We start from the raw sequence: 13,435 nt of genomic DNA on the forward strand, positions 1-13,435 counted from the left end.
CGTAGGTATTCAACTCACCCTCATAATACGCTAACACTGAACCAACCACCTAGGTATTAGCTCATTTGCATATAGTTTTTTTTTTTTAGTATTAAAATATGTTCTTGGCCTGAGGAGAGAGCTTGATGGCAGAAAGCAGCTTTGCAACCTCTGAAATCACAGGTTCAAATCCCATGAGTTATTTTATCTTTCATCTCTTTGACATAGAGAATAGTGTTTAGTGTTCTATAAATTATTTTTCTAAAATGAGACTTCATAAGGCTCATGTAAAATTTAAACATACCCTAAGTTAAAAATCCCCATCTCAACCATAAAAATTTATCTAAAATGTAATTCTGTCTTGAAGGAGATATATATCTACATAAATGGCGTTGCATTATGTGTTTAGGGAGATGGTGTAGGAGGCAGAGAGGGAAGGGAGAACTCTGGTTCTTCTTATGGTCTCTGTGTAAGCACCAATTGCCAGCTCATCTGGCCTGGAATTTCCTCTTCTTCTGAGGAAAGGAACTTATGTTCTCCTCCTTCTCCACACCCTCTGCGGTAAAATCTTTACTGCCACTGTCACCATTACCACTACTGCCTCCCACCCAGGTAATTAGGGGATAATAGTATTTTCCCTTTACTAATAAGGGATGTTAAATATTTATCTATTGATAAATGTCTTACTAGAAGTTAGCCAGCAACAGAACAAGATATAACTCTAACACTACAGAATTTTAGTCCAATTAGTTTTCTACCAACCTATGTCTCAAATAAGTGAATATATCTATATTTAAGTTCTGAAATATTCTTATCTATCTTTCTGAAGCTTATTTTCCATTTTATCTTTTTAATAGAATTACTGTTCACTTTTTAAAAAATTTTTAAATTTATTTTCTTTATTTTTTTGGCTGTGTCGGGTCTTAGTTGCAGTACACAGGATCTTTCATTGCAGTGTGCTGGCTCTTCATTGTGGTGCGCAGGCATCTTTCTAGTTGTGGCGTGTGGGCTGCAGGTTACGTGGGCTCTGTAGTAGTGGTGAGGGGGCTTCAGAGCACGTGGGTTCTGTAGTTTGTGGCATGCGGGGTCTCTTGTTGAGGTGCGCAAGCTCATTAGTAGTGGCGCATGGGCTTAGTTGCCCTGCGGCATGTGGGATCTCAGTTCTCTGACCAGGGATCGAACCTGTGTCCCCTGCATTGGAAGGCAGATTCTTTACCACTGGACCACGAGGGAATTCCCAGTGTTTACTTTCTTTCTTTGTAGTTTTACTTGAAATGGCTCTAATAATATTAGTTTTATTGTTAGATTCTTAAGATTAGTAATATTAATGTCTCAATAGGTAATTGAGAAGAGACTGTAAACAATTTGCAAAAGAATGATTACAAATATATGAAAAAACCTTCAAACCTCACTAGTAATCCAAAAGGATAAAGTTAAAATAAAGAAATACAATATTTTGACTATCAAATAAACAAAGGAAAAACAATCATATGGATCTTGAGTAAGGAAAAGTAGGATTTTTATACATGGTGGTGGCAGTAAAAGTTGGGAGAATTCTTTTGGAAAACAATTTGACAATATATAACAAAAGTTTTAAAAACATTTACATTCTTAGATCCACTTCTGGAGATTCATCTTAATAACGAAAAACAACCCATAAAGTTTTATGCACAAACAAATTCACTACCACATTTTAAAAAGCATTTTACTGCAGCTTAAAATATACATCACCACATTTTAAATAATGAAAACTAGAACCAACTTGCAATCTAAATGATACAAGAATTTTTTCATAAATTATGACATCTTCATTCAGCAGAGTATTTTAAAAAATCATTTAAAAATGTTAATAAAAGCTTTGTGACCGCCTGGAGGGGTGGGATAGGGAGGGTGGGAGGGAGGGAGACGCAAGAGGGAAGAGATATGAGAACATATGTATATATATAACTGATTCATTTTGTTGTAAAGCAGAAACTAACACACCATTGTAAAGCAATTCTACTCCAATAAAGATGTTAAAAAATGTTAATAAAAGGGTTTAATAAAGAGTTAATATTGAAGTTAAAACTCAGTTAATAATGAGTGTGGTGAAACTAAATGTGTTTACTAATTAAAAAAATTTTTTTTACTGGAGTATACTTGCTTTACAATGTTGTGTTAGTTTCTGCTGTACAATGAAGTGAATCAGCTTAAACGTGTCTATTTAAAATTTTCCACTTTCATAGACTGGTGTGGAGAAAATCACGAGTGAAAGGAGGACAAAGGGGAGAAACCTTACTGAGAATCCCCAAGGAAGACCAGTAAGGGAACAGGCCAGAAACCCAAGACAAAAAGGGAGGAGAACAGGACAAAAGAATTCATACAAACCATTGAGAGACTAAGAACTCAGGACAAACATGATAAATGGGAGCTAAAAGCAAAACTGTAGCATAAGTAAATGGGATGATACAGTAAAGGAGACTGTCTTTACAGATTAAGGAATAGAGGTGGCTGTGATAAACTAAGTAAAATAATACACTTAGATTATAACACTGCTATAACCATTTAAAAATGGTTAGAAAAGTAGGATCAGTGTTCTATATCCCAGCAGAGTTATAGAGTGATAAATATGAGACTTAGATGAATTCCTGGACTTCCCAGGTGGTACAGTGGTTAAGAACCCGCCTGCCAATGCAGGGGACACGGGTTTGATCCCTGGTCTGGAAAGATCACACACGCCGCGGAGCAACTAAGTCCGTGCGCTACAACTACTGAGCCTGCGCTCTAGAGCCCGCGAGCTGCAACTACTGAGCCCATGTGCCACAACTACTGAAGCCCGCGTGCCTAGAGCCCATGCTCCGCAACAAGAGAAGCCACCGCAATGAGAAGCCCCGGCTTGCTGCAACTAGAGAAAGCCCGTGCGCAGCAACGAAGACCCAACGCAGCCAAAAATAATAAATAAAATAATTAAAAAAAAGCTGAATTCCTGTGCCATCTCCTTCATGTCTCGTAGGTAAGAGAGACATGTCTTGTGTCTTATACAAGATATAAGGAAGGTTTGCTCCCTGGTACTTTGCAAATCAGAAGGTAACAGAAAGGTCTCATAGCATTACATTCCATGTGTAAGAGTGAGAGGAAAAACTCAGATAGGAATTACTATCAGAAGCTAGACAAGAACTTTCTATGAGAAAATAAGACTCTTAAATTAACAGAAGCTATACCTGCTTAGTACTTGGGGGTAAAGAAAAAAAGACTGCTAAACTTGAGGTTGGTTAACTTGTTTATTTAAGTTCAGATAAATGGTTCTCAGTTCTAAGATTCTCATAAGGGAGACAGACATACATTACTTAATTTGCAAGTGGCTACTCCTTTTATTCCAGGCCACCTAACATAGTATATACCCCACATTCCTTTTTTATGTCTTTGACTCACTAAATAGTTCAATCTTTGTTCTAGTCCACGCCCTCTTAATGGAAGAGGCAAAAAATACCAGCTATTATTTTTCCAAGTAAGCTGTTTCTGAACCTGGGTCTAAAGCCAACTGAATAGCTTTCAATGCGATAGGATAGTTTTTTCACCTGTTTTATTTTGTTTTAAAGATTTAAGCTACCTAAAATATTGCTTAAGGCCCTTCCTTCTAAAGTCTAAAAATAACCCTGCAGAGTCTTTAAAAGTCCATTTTATTATAGGCTAGGATATAATAAATTCATGATGCAATATAATTGATTTTTATGTAATGCACATATACTTTAGATTTACATGGGATCCCTTATACAATCAATGGGTACAATGCATTTATAACCATTTTATTGGACTGGAAGTGTCAATGAACTCTTTTAGGAGATTTCAGAGGTATAAAGTCTTTGCTATGACTTTTGGCACCTGTTAAGTCAATTATAACCTAGCCACAGTGAAATATAATTTAATATATGTCAATCATTTTACAACCAGTTTCCAAGAACATATTGTGGATAAATAAATAAGACTATCTGTACTAAACCTCTAAACTAATTCACGATGAATCAGTTTGCATGGCTCACTAAAAACTAGAAAAAAGTAATTTTCTAACATTAGAATAATTATGTAAATTGTAATATAAACCCATCAGTGGATGTTACATAGTGCTTAAAAATAATAAGCTTTGAGATTATAAAGTAACATTGAAAAATGCTTATGATAGAACATTGAATTAAAAAGTTGCAAAATTTTCAGTTTAGAAGGATTACAGCACTGTAATACAAATATGTATAATAAAAAAGACTTGGAGGAATAAAATATCTACTAAAAGTAGATATTTTAGTATAGTGGGATTATAGGTAACCTTTTTCTTCTCTTTCCTAAATGTTTAAAATTGGTTTATGTTATTTTTTAGTGAAAACAATTGCTATTAAAAAGCATCACCGAATACATAACATTTCCCATGATACTGCTTTCTTAACTTTATTTTGGGTGCTATCTTATAATAATGGAAGTTAATCATAGATAGGACAGAAAAATCTGTTTAGAACTTTAAAAAAATCCTATAAGAAATAAAAGGAGGAGGTATTAGAATTTTAACTGCAAAGAAAACTAAATGAAAATAAGAGAGACAATGTTGCTGATGTCTAAAAATGTGATTATTAAATCTCTTGTTAAAAAAGTTCAAAGTTTTCTTTTTCAGTTACTCTTTGGGGAAGAGAACATCAGCATAAATAATTAATTCATAAAGATCACAACTACAACAGGCATAAAAACATTCTCAGTTACTTTGCTCACCCACCCTACCAAAAAGCTCTTCAAAGCAGAAGGTGATCAGTGTGTCTGTCAAGCTACAGATGTAGATTATGGGAAGAGAAAGAAAAGGCACTACCAAATATGGACAAAGCTGATATAAGTGACCAGACCTATGGTCTGTGGAACCATGAGCAAGGACATTTTTATAAAGACCATCTTCTTGTAGAGGGGATCCCCAGCCTTGTATGCACATTAACTTTCTCAAATCCCACCGATAGGATATAATTATTTTACGCAATGAATTTGTGGCCATTCCATTTCCTGATAACCCTCAGTAATCAACAGAAAACTTTTTAGAGATAAAATCTGAGAAAGAGAGTTAAGTCAACTAGTACATAAGAAGATAAAAATATACCTCTTAACACTATCCGGTTATTTACCAATTTCAATAGCAGTCTACATGCAACAGTCATTCAATAACAAGTGTTCATTAAAAAGTACAACAGAGAGGGCTTCCCTGGTGGCGCAGTGGTTGAGAGTCCGCCTGCTGATGCAGGGGATGCGGGTTCGTGCCCTGGTCCGGGAGGGTCCCGCATGCCGCGGAGCGGCTGGGCCCGTGAGCCATGGCCGCTGAGCCTGCGCATCCAGAGCCTGTGTTCGCAACAGGAGAGGCCACAACAGTGAGAGGCCCGCGTACCGCAAAAAAAAAAAAAAAGTACAACAGAGAATGTTCTGTTTTTAAGACCACAGAATATTTCTAGTACTCAGAAATCAGAACAGATTTAGAATGACAGCTAAAAATATTAGTGCACCTTCCTATTTGTATAAATATTTATAGATGTGTATAAGAAAACATACTACCCTTTTAAGGAATCCAGGTTAATAAATTTAAAAAGCCAGAAGATAAAATCGATCATTGCGCGCACACAGACACACACACCCCACTTCTAATAAGGTTTAACCTGAAACTCGCGTATCATCTTACCGTATGTGGCAAAAGTTCTTCTTTGCTGTTCAAACATAAAATCATTGATGTGGGCTGGTTCAGCATATCCAGAAAGCATATTTCTAGGGGCAGCCATTTGCTGTGTTCTGAAGGGATTTTCTGGTCCAAACTACAATGTTATAAGAAAAAAAACAAACAAAAAAACCCAAATTCTCAGTGTATAAAGCTAGAATGAGTAGAATTATTGTACAATGTATTTTTAACTCTAAATCATCAGGGGCCCATTAACTTGTGTGGGAACATGCTTACCTCCCATGGTTTAGTACAACTGGACAATGGCTGGTTAGCACTGTTTGGCAGCCACCAGGACTGGAGAGGAACCAGCTCACCCAAGCCTATGTGTGGCTATTGAAATTTAAATTAATTAAAATATTCAGTTCCTCAGCCATACCAGCCACATTTCAAGAACTCAACAGCCACATACAATTACTGGCTACTACATTTTCATTATTGCAGGAAGTTCTGTTTGACAGTGTTGCTCTAGATAATTGAGACACGCTATAGTTTTGTCTAAACGATGATTTGGGGGATTTTTGGAATGGTACCATGATGTAATTTAAAAAACACATGTTTCTCTGCTACTAGATTATGAGTTCCTCAAAGGTGGAGACTTAGAACCGTCAATACTTTCCATAGTGCCTGGCATATAGAAAGCACTAATGAAGGAAAGATTAATCAGTCTCACTGGGGGCAGAAGATAGGAAATAGACAGTAAAAGTAAAGTCCTTGAAAAAGTCCCTAGGAAAAGACATTACAAATGTAAATAAAACTTCTCCACTCTGAAAAGTCACACTATGAAAATCTTACACAAAATAGTGCCATTATTATCTGTATGTTTACAATGTTTTGAGTTTCCAGAATGGCTTTCCAAATGTTATTTAATTTGATCTGTACAAAAATTCTGGAAAGTTAAAGAGGTATTCTCTTTCTCATGTTAGAAATGGAGAAAAAGGTCAAGATGACATACCTTGCCTGCCTAAAGTCACTAATGCTATTAGAAAAGGTATTGGGAAGATCCAACTCTTTTCTTTACAGTTTTAAAAATAAAGAATAAAATGAACTTCCCACTTTGGAAACAGTGGAAGTAGACGGGATATTTTTATTTGAATTCTGGAAGGTCGACTGTCATAATAAATATTTTGACATTAGAACATCTTAGGTCACTACCATTTGAAACCACCTTTTCCATGATACACTTCCAGAGCCATAAATATAAATTATTGACCTTTCCTTAACCAGAATGTTGTCTTCTCTACATATCAACATTATGCTATGCATAAAAATCTGAATTTAAACGTTAATTTGCCTTATAATTTTTTCTGCTTTAGAAGAAAATAAATTAATATTCCTTTCTATTGACAGCTTCCATTTCTAGGTTTAAAATGATTCAATCTTAAGATATCTAATTCATATATAAAGCTTTTATTACTATTTATTCTAAATTAAAGGATAGGGCAAGACTTTATAGCCCGTATTAGTTCTTCCTGAGCTGACGGGTGGAAATGTAGGGAAAAAAATCTAGATTGCTGAATGCTGGAAGTTACAGTTAACTTCATTCAGTCATGAAATTTATTACATGAAATTTATTACAAAAACATCCATAAAATCAAAGATAATAAAATGACTTAAGTTGACTAGATGATCTAATTGCTATAGTCAGTTAACATCTGCAAAGCAGCATGTGATATTTCTGGGGGTAAAAAAATTCCAAAATGATAAAAATCCCCATTGCCTATATTGTTACTCCTATCACATCTAATAAATTACCAATCGTTATGCTTATAATTTCCAATTTCAAAAAGGAAAGTACAATTTCCATATTCTAATTCTATTAAAATTTTACAAAAAGGGAATAATTCTTCTACAGGTCATACATATCAAACTGCCTCCATCTTTTTTTTTTTTTAAAATAAATATTTATTTATTTATTTATGGCTGCGTTGGGTCTTCGTTGCTGCGCGTGGGCTTCCTTTAGTTGTGGCCTTACGGGCTTAGTTGCTCCGCGGCATGTGGGATCTTCCCCGACCAGGGCTCGAACCCGTGTCCCCTGCATTGGCAGGCAGATTCTTAACCGCTGTGCCACCAGGGAAGCCCTGCCTCCATCTTTTAAAGAAAAATTCTCAGTGTTAAGAACTTTGATTTCTGTAAGAATATAGATCCATATATTACAGCAAAGTATATCTTGTGGTACTCTTCCTAACACTGTCTAAAAATTTAAACGTGCTTATATTTTATACATATTTAAGCTGAGACAAGAAAAAAATCTTCCACTGATATAGGAAGCTGCCTGGGGTAGGCTCATTTACTTCTGGCTCACCTTAACTTTCTGGTTACTGGCAGCTATTGGAGCTGACCTCAAAGACGTTACATGTCAACAGAGGAAGGCAGAGAATGTTATTCAGCAGGACTCAGCTCTTACCAATTACTCTCTGAGATGTTCCTGGTCTGTGTGAATATGCAACTCTTAATTCTGGGTTAACCATTAAAAAAACAAAACGATGCATATTTAAAAATACACAAAACTGATTTCTAAATGCTTCTTTTCGACTTTTGGTAGTTAAGTCTAAGCCTAAGTTTGTATACAAGTGATTTTTTTAAAATACATATTCAAGTTAATTAGGTATGAGTATTTAATAGTTTTTGGCTAATATAATATTGAAGTATATCACAGTCAATTACAATTGTAAATCTCCTATATAAAATATACATATTTAAGTATTAATTCAGACATTGCACCAAAAACGAAAATGTTTCTGAGGTAAGTAACCTTACCTCTTTCATCTCAGTGAAGTAGTGATTTATTTATAAACTTGGGAGAAAAGCACTTTTAATTTAAGACATTAGTTGATAAATCTAAGAGATCCATGTATTATAAGGCAGTGGTTCTCAAGTCTTCAACAGGCAGAGTACTTGAGGGTTGATGCCTTAGCAGTATAACATCACAGGAATTAAGAAAATTCATATAAGTAAAAATTGACTATATGAAATCATAACCATAAATTCACATATAGGGAAAAAAACCCAAGTTACTGAACAAATAATCATATACTCAAGTTGCTGTATTAAGTTTTCCATTAATATTCATTGAAGTAATCAATGTATAAAACATTTATAAACAAAGTTTAAGGTGAGAAGAGCATATTAATTGTTATTTTCTATAATTTTGGAAAAGATCACCACAATTCAATTTTATTGGCAGAATACCTCAATCTTGTAAGACATAAGCACAGTTTAATTATTACGATAGTATATTTTATTAGTGGTTCTATGACCTTGCGCCTCAGTTCCCTCATCTATAAAATAAAAGAGCTGATCTATATGACTTCTAAAGTCCATTTTAACATTAATATTTATAGCAGCCCTTTTGGCCAGATTTTAAACAGTAACTGGCATTTTCCCCCTCTAAACTTTTATAGTTTTTCTATTCCTAAAGTAATATTATTTTAAGGAGTCTGAAATTCTCTCTGAGGCTTATGGGTTTTATATGAGTCTAGAGAAGCTAACAAACAGACTTTTCTCTAAGCGGATCCAACAGGATTGAGTGAAATGAAGAAAATCACTAGACTAAAACAATGGCTCTTATGTCTTCAAGTTCCTTCTGTAATTTGAGAAAGCTTATCTGGATAACTAGGTAGATCAACTAGGAAAAGTCCTTGGTTGGGAGGGAAACAGTAATTTATAAAATAAAATAGCCAATTTGTTAGTTTACTGAACTAATAAAGTCAAAACTGCACCTTCTAAATGGTCTTACAGTTATGGTGTGATTGTTAAGAATGATCTGGACTCAAAGCCTCAAATATGGCACTTGCTGGCAGTGTAATCTGACAGTTGAATTCCTCACTATAAAATAGGGATAAAAGTACTTACTTCATAGGGTTGTAGTTGAGGGCTAAAGGAGATAAGGTATACAAATCCCTCAGTGTGGTACCTGGCATAGTGTACTAAATGGTAGTTTTATTAGTCTCCATCCCTGTTCTTTTCCATCATGCAAACCTTTAAAATTAATCTTCCTAAAAATTCATCTATTAAATCAAGACCGAACTCTTTACCTTGGCCCCTAAAGCCTGTGCAATACCGATTGTACAAAGTACTATTCTAGCCTTATCCCGTTCTCCCCTACTGATAATGACTAAAACACTGCTGTTCTTTAGATTTTATGATTTGGCTCATGCTGTTCCCCTCTGTCTGGAATCTTTCCTCACAAAGGCCTATCTCGCCATCAATGCCAATAATATTAACATAAATAACAGTAAAGGCTGTAATTTATTAAATGCTTATTCTGTGCCAGACAGTTTCCTAAGCACATCGCGTATTATCTCATTTATCCTTATAATTTGGTCAAGTAGAAATTATCTTCATTTTACCTGTGAAAAAACTAAGATAATCTAAGGTCACATAAGAGCTAATAAGTGGTCTGTTTAGCCCCACATCTCATGTTCTTAACCTGGACTGTATCACTTATTTCAAAAAACATTTGCCAGTTACAAATACTTTCATGGAACTTTTATCTTTATAACGAGATGCAGTCTCTCCTTAAACTTCACTGGTGCTTTAGAGGCACTATAGGAAATAGTGTGGTCTCCATCTTTTTTTTTTAAAAAGCACTTAGCATGTCCTCTCTGGTAAACACTAGATTGAGAAGAAGGATTAAATCTTGTCTCTAATGATGGATTCTCATAATATGAGAACTTGAATTTCATCCAGCAAAGTTCCTGGTAATACCCTTCCAGACTTTGCCAAGTTATACAGACCCTAGTCATAAAGTTCAAAGTTGATAATTTATTATGTCACAGACAATTCCTTAGAAAAATTGTAATTTTTCTTCACTTTTCAGTCCCATCAGTCTTTCCTTAAATTGTTGACAATAAGCACTGAAATGTTCCTGACATAAACTAGTTGATATATTTAATGTGAGCTTCCCTAACACGGGAAAAAAAAGAACAGAAAATTAGACTGATAATCCCCCAAAGAGAATGATAAACCTACTGCCTCGTCAATAGCACCAAAAATTTTTTGACCTTTTGAATTTTTCTTGAAAGTTTGGAAAACTAATCATACAGCAATATATTAGTTATGCATAGGATCTAAAAATTTAAGAAAAACAGGCTTCATAGAAAATACACTGACACAGGAATGTCATACACCATGCCACTTCCAAATTTTCTTATTTTCTAAAGTTAGTGGCTTAAATTGAAGTACTTTACATTAAAAAAAAATCATGCAGCGTGCCAGCGCTAAAATGGTGTCAAGGGATATAAAACAGCCTATAATTCAACAGGTTATAAGGATTTAGGAAATAATGGAATAAAATAAAAAATGTACCAGTCTCAGAGCATGAGAATGAGTTTTTTGCTTATTGTACACTTAGGAGAACAGCTAGAGCACTAGCACTGACATCCTTGGCTGTGCTATACATTTCCACTGCCATATTTTAAGTGACTATGGAAACCTAAGCAGGCAAAAATTACATGAAACAGCTTTATCAAAAAAAAAAAAAAAGACAATGACTATATGCTAAAAAATGAAAAATATTAAAAAGTACTTCTTTCTCCACCAGGGTGCAATAAGATATAGCTCCTCATCTCTATCTTTAAAGTGCTCTTAAAGATCCTGCTACTGAAACCATATTATTATTTCTTACAATGACCTTTTTCTGATATCTGTATCTTGTCAGTCAAGCATTCTTTTCTCCTTTTTAAAGGCTAAATACCTAGAAATCTAATCTTTTCTACAAAGACTTTCCTAAATGGACAATTTTCACTATTTCTGCTTTTTTTCTTCTTCTTCTTCAGCTTTTTTAAATGCTTCCATCACCATTTATCATCATCAGAAAAAAGAATCCATAAGATGTCTGACTCAGAGCAAGCAATAAACCGTGTGACTATTTTTGAGCAGTGACCACGTCAGTATGGTACCTCTTTTTAGTGTTTAACACAGCAGCATTTGTCACTAGATGTTTCATAATATACTATGCATTAATGATGCTAATCAACCAAAATTTTTTCCCTCATGGTTAACTTGTAATACTCCCTTATCAAAATTGAGAGGAAGATGTTAACTAAGTTTGCATCTAAGAATTAGATATTATTCTTACAAAAGCATACTATTCAACTTTTGGAGAATAGAAGGATATCTTTTCCTTTCTTTTTTTAATTGAGATATAACTAACATATAACAGGATATATTTTCTAACAGTTTAAGTAGTATACTTTCATCAGAAAACATTGAAAAATTCACCAACTGTTTATCTACGTATGTATAATTTAAATACTATAAAGCAAAAGACACTCTTAACTATAATACGTTTTCTTACCTCAGGAGCAAACATGGTCTCATAGGTAGGATTATACTGAACCTCTTTGACAGCAGGGTCAAGGTGAACTCCAGTCTCCAAATCTTCCTACAAGAAAACCAAACAAACGTGAAAGATACGACAAGTATTTACTGTATTTTAGAAACTACATTAAGGTCACACTAGCCATTTTAACATCACTTTTATGAAGATTACACTAGTGCTATGTGATTAGTATAAAATTCTATATATTAATGTATAGAATTATATATAGGTCTAATAATCAAAGACTAATAAAAGTAATATAAACAGTTATAGAGGTTAGAATGCATAACAAAAATTCTTTCCTTCAAAAACATTGACTTTGGGCTTCCCTGGTGGCGCAGTGGTCGAGAGTCCGCCTGCCGATGCAGGGGACACGGGTTCGTGCCCCAGTCCGGGAAGATCCCGCATGCCGCGGAGCGGCTGGGCCCATGAGCTATGGCCGCTGAGCCTGTGCGTCCGGAGCCTGTGCTCCGCAGCGGGAGAGGCCACAACAGTGAGAGGCCCGCGTACCGCAAAAAAACCCCCCCCAAAACATTGACTTTATTCCATCTGAACAAATTAAAATTTCTAAGTAAGTTAATACTACTCAAAGCCTTAAAGTAAGAGAGTCCAGCTCTTTTTTATGAACTCAAAAGACCTGATCTTCTGGTCCCAAATTCAGGAGAAGCACTCCTTTATTCAGCAGACCGTATTAGATATGTACCCAGATGGACCTGCTTAGGGACTGCAGAAGAAACAAAAGGAGGTGGCAGGGCCCAAATCTTCTAAATCTAAAGTCTAACAATCTACATCGACTATTAAATTCATCCCCTAACTTAATGAACATAAAAATCTCATCTCCACTAGAGAATCACTGGTAGTCTATCTTTTGTGTAGCCCCACCACATAAACAATACATGCAATACATACAATATAACAATTTTCTGGCCTGGATCTCTCCCTTGGACTCTAGGGATTTATATATCTGAGCTTCAACTCAACATCTTTTCTCCCAGGATGTCTAACAGACATCTCAAACTTAATATATCCAAAAAGGGAACTTCTGTTCTCCCTTCCCCAGTGACTCCTTCTACCCTCCTCTAAATTAACGACTATCCCACCCTTACATGTGTTCAGGCGAAAACTGCCACAGTTATCCTTGACTCCTCTTTCTTTCACGGTGTATATCCAACCCATCAGCAAATCCTCTGCCTTCTATGAACACCCAGAGTTCAACCACTTCTCAAGTCCTCTTTCACGATCACCTCAGTCCAGTTTATCATTTTGCACCTGTTACTGTAATAGCCTCCTAACTGGTCTCCCTGCTTCTGCCCTTGTCTACCCACAGCCTCACTCCACACAGAGGCCAGTGTGATTCTTTTAAAATATTAGTCCAATTATGTTACTCGTTCACTCTAAATCCTCCGGTAGCTTCCCCATTT

At 35.3% G+C, this 13,435-nt stretch overlaps 1 protein-coding gene across 1 annotated transcript in view; it reads right to left on the minus strand.

Moving 5' to 3' along the window:
- Positions 1-13,435, minus strand: part of CDC40 (cell division cycle 40) — a 54,866-nt gene that overhangs the window by 24,375 nt on the left and 17,056 nt on the right. The window contains exons 2-3 of the mRNA XM_033418662.2: positions 11,991-12,077; positions 5,657-5,786 (exon numbers count right to left, since the gene is read on the minus strand). Of these exons, the coding sequence (XP_033274553.1) occupies positions 5,657-5,786; positions 11,991-12,077 (217 nt within the window). The remainder of the gene's footprint in view (positions 1-5,656; positions 5,787-11,990; positions 12,078-13,435) is intronic.

Source organism: Orcinus orca, chromosome 12 (genome assembly GCF_937001465.1).
Source record: "Orcinus orca chromosome 12, mOrcOrc1.1, whole genome shotgun sequence".
Taxonomy (NCBI): domain Eukaryota; kingdom Metazoa; phylum Chordata; class Mammalia; order Artiodactyla; family Delphinidae; genus Orcinus; species Orcinus orca.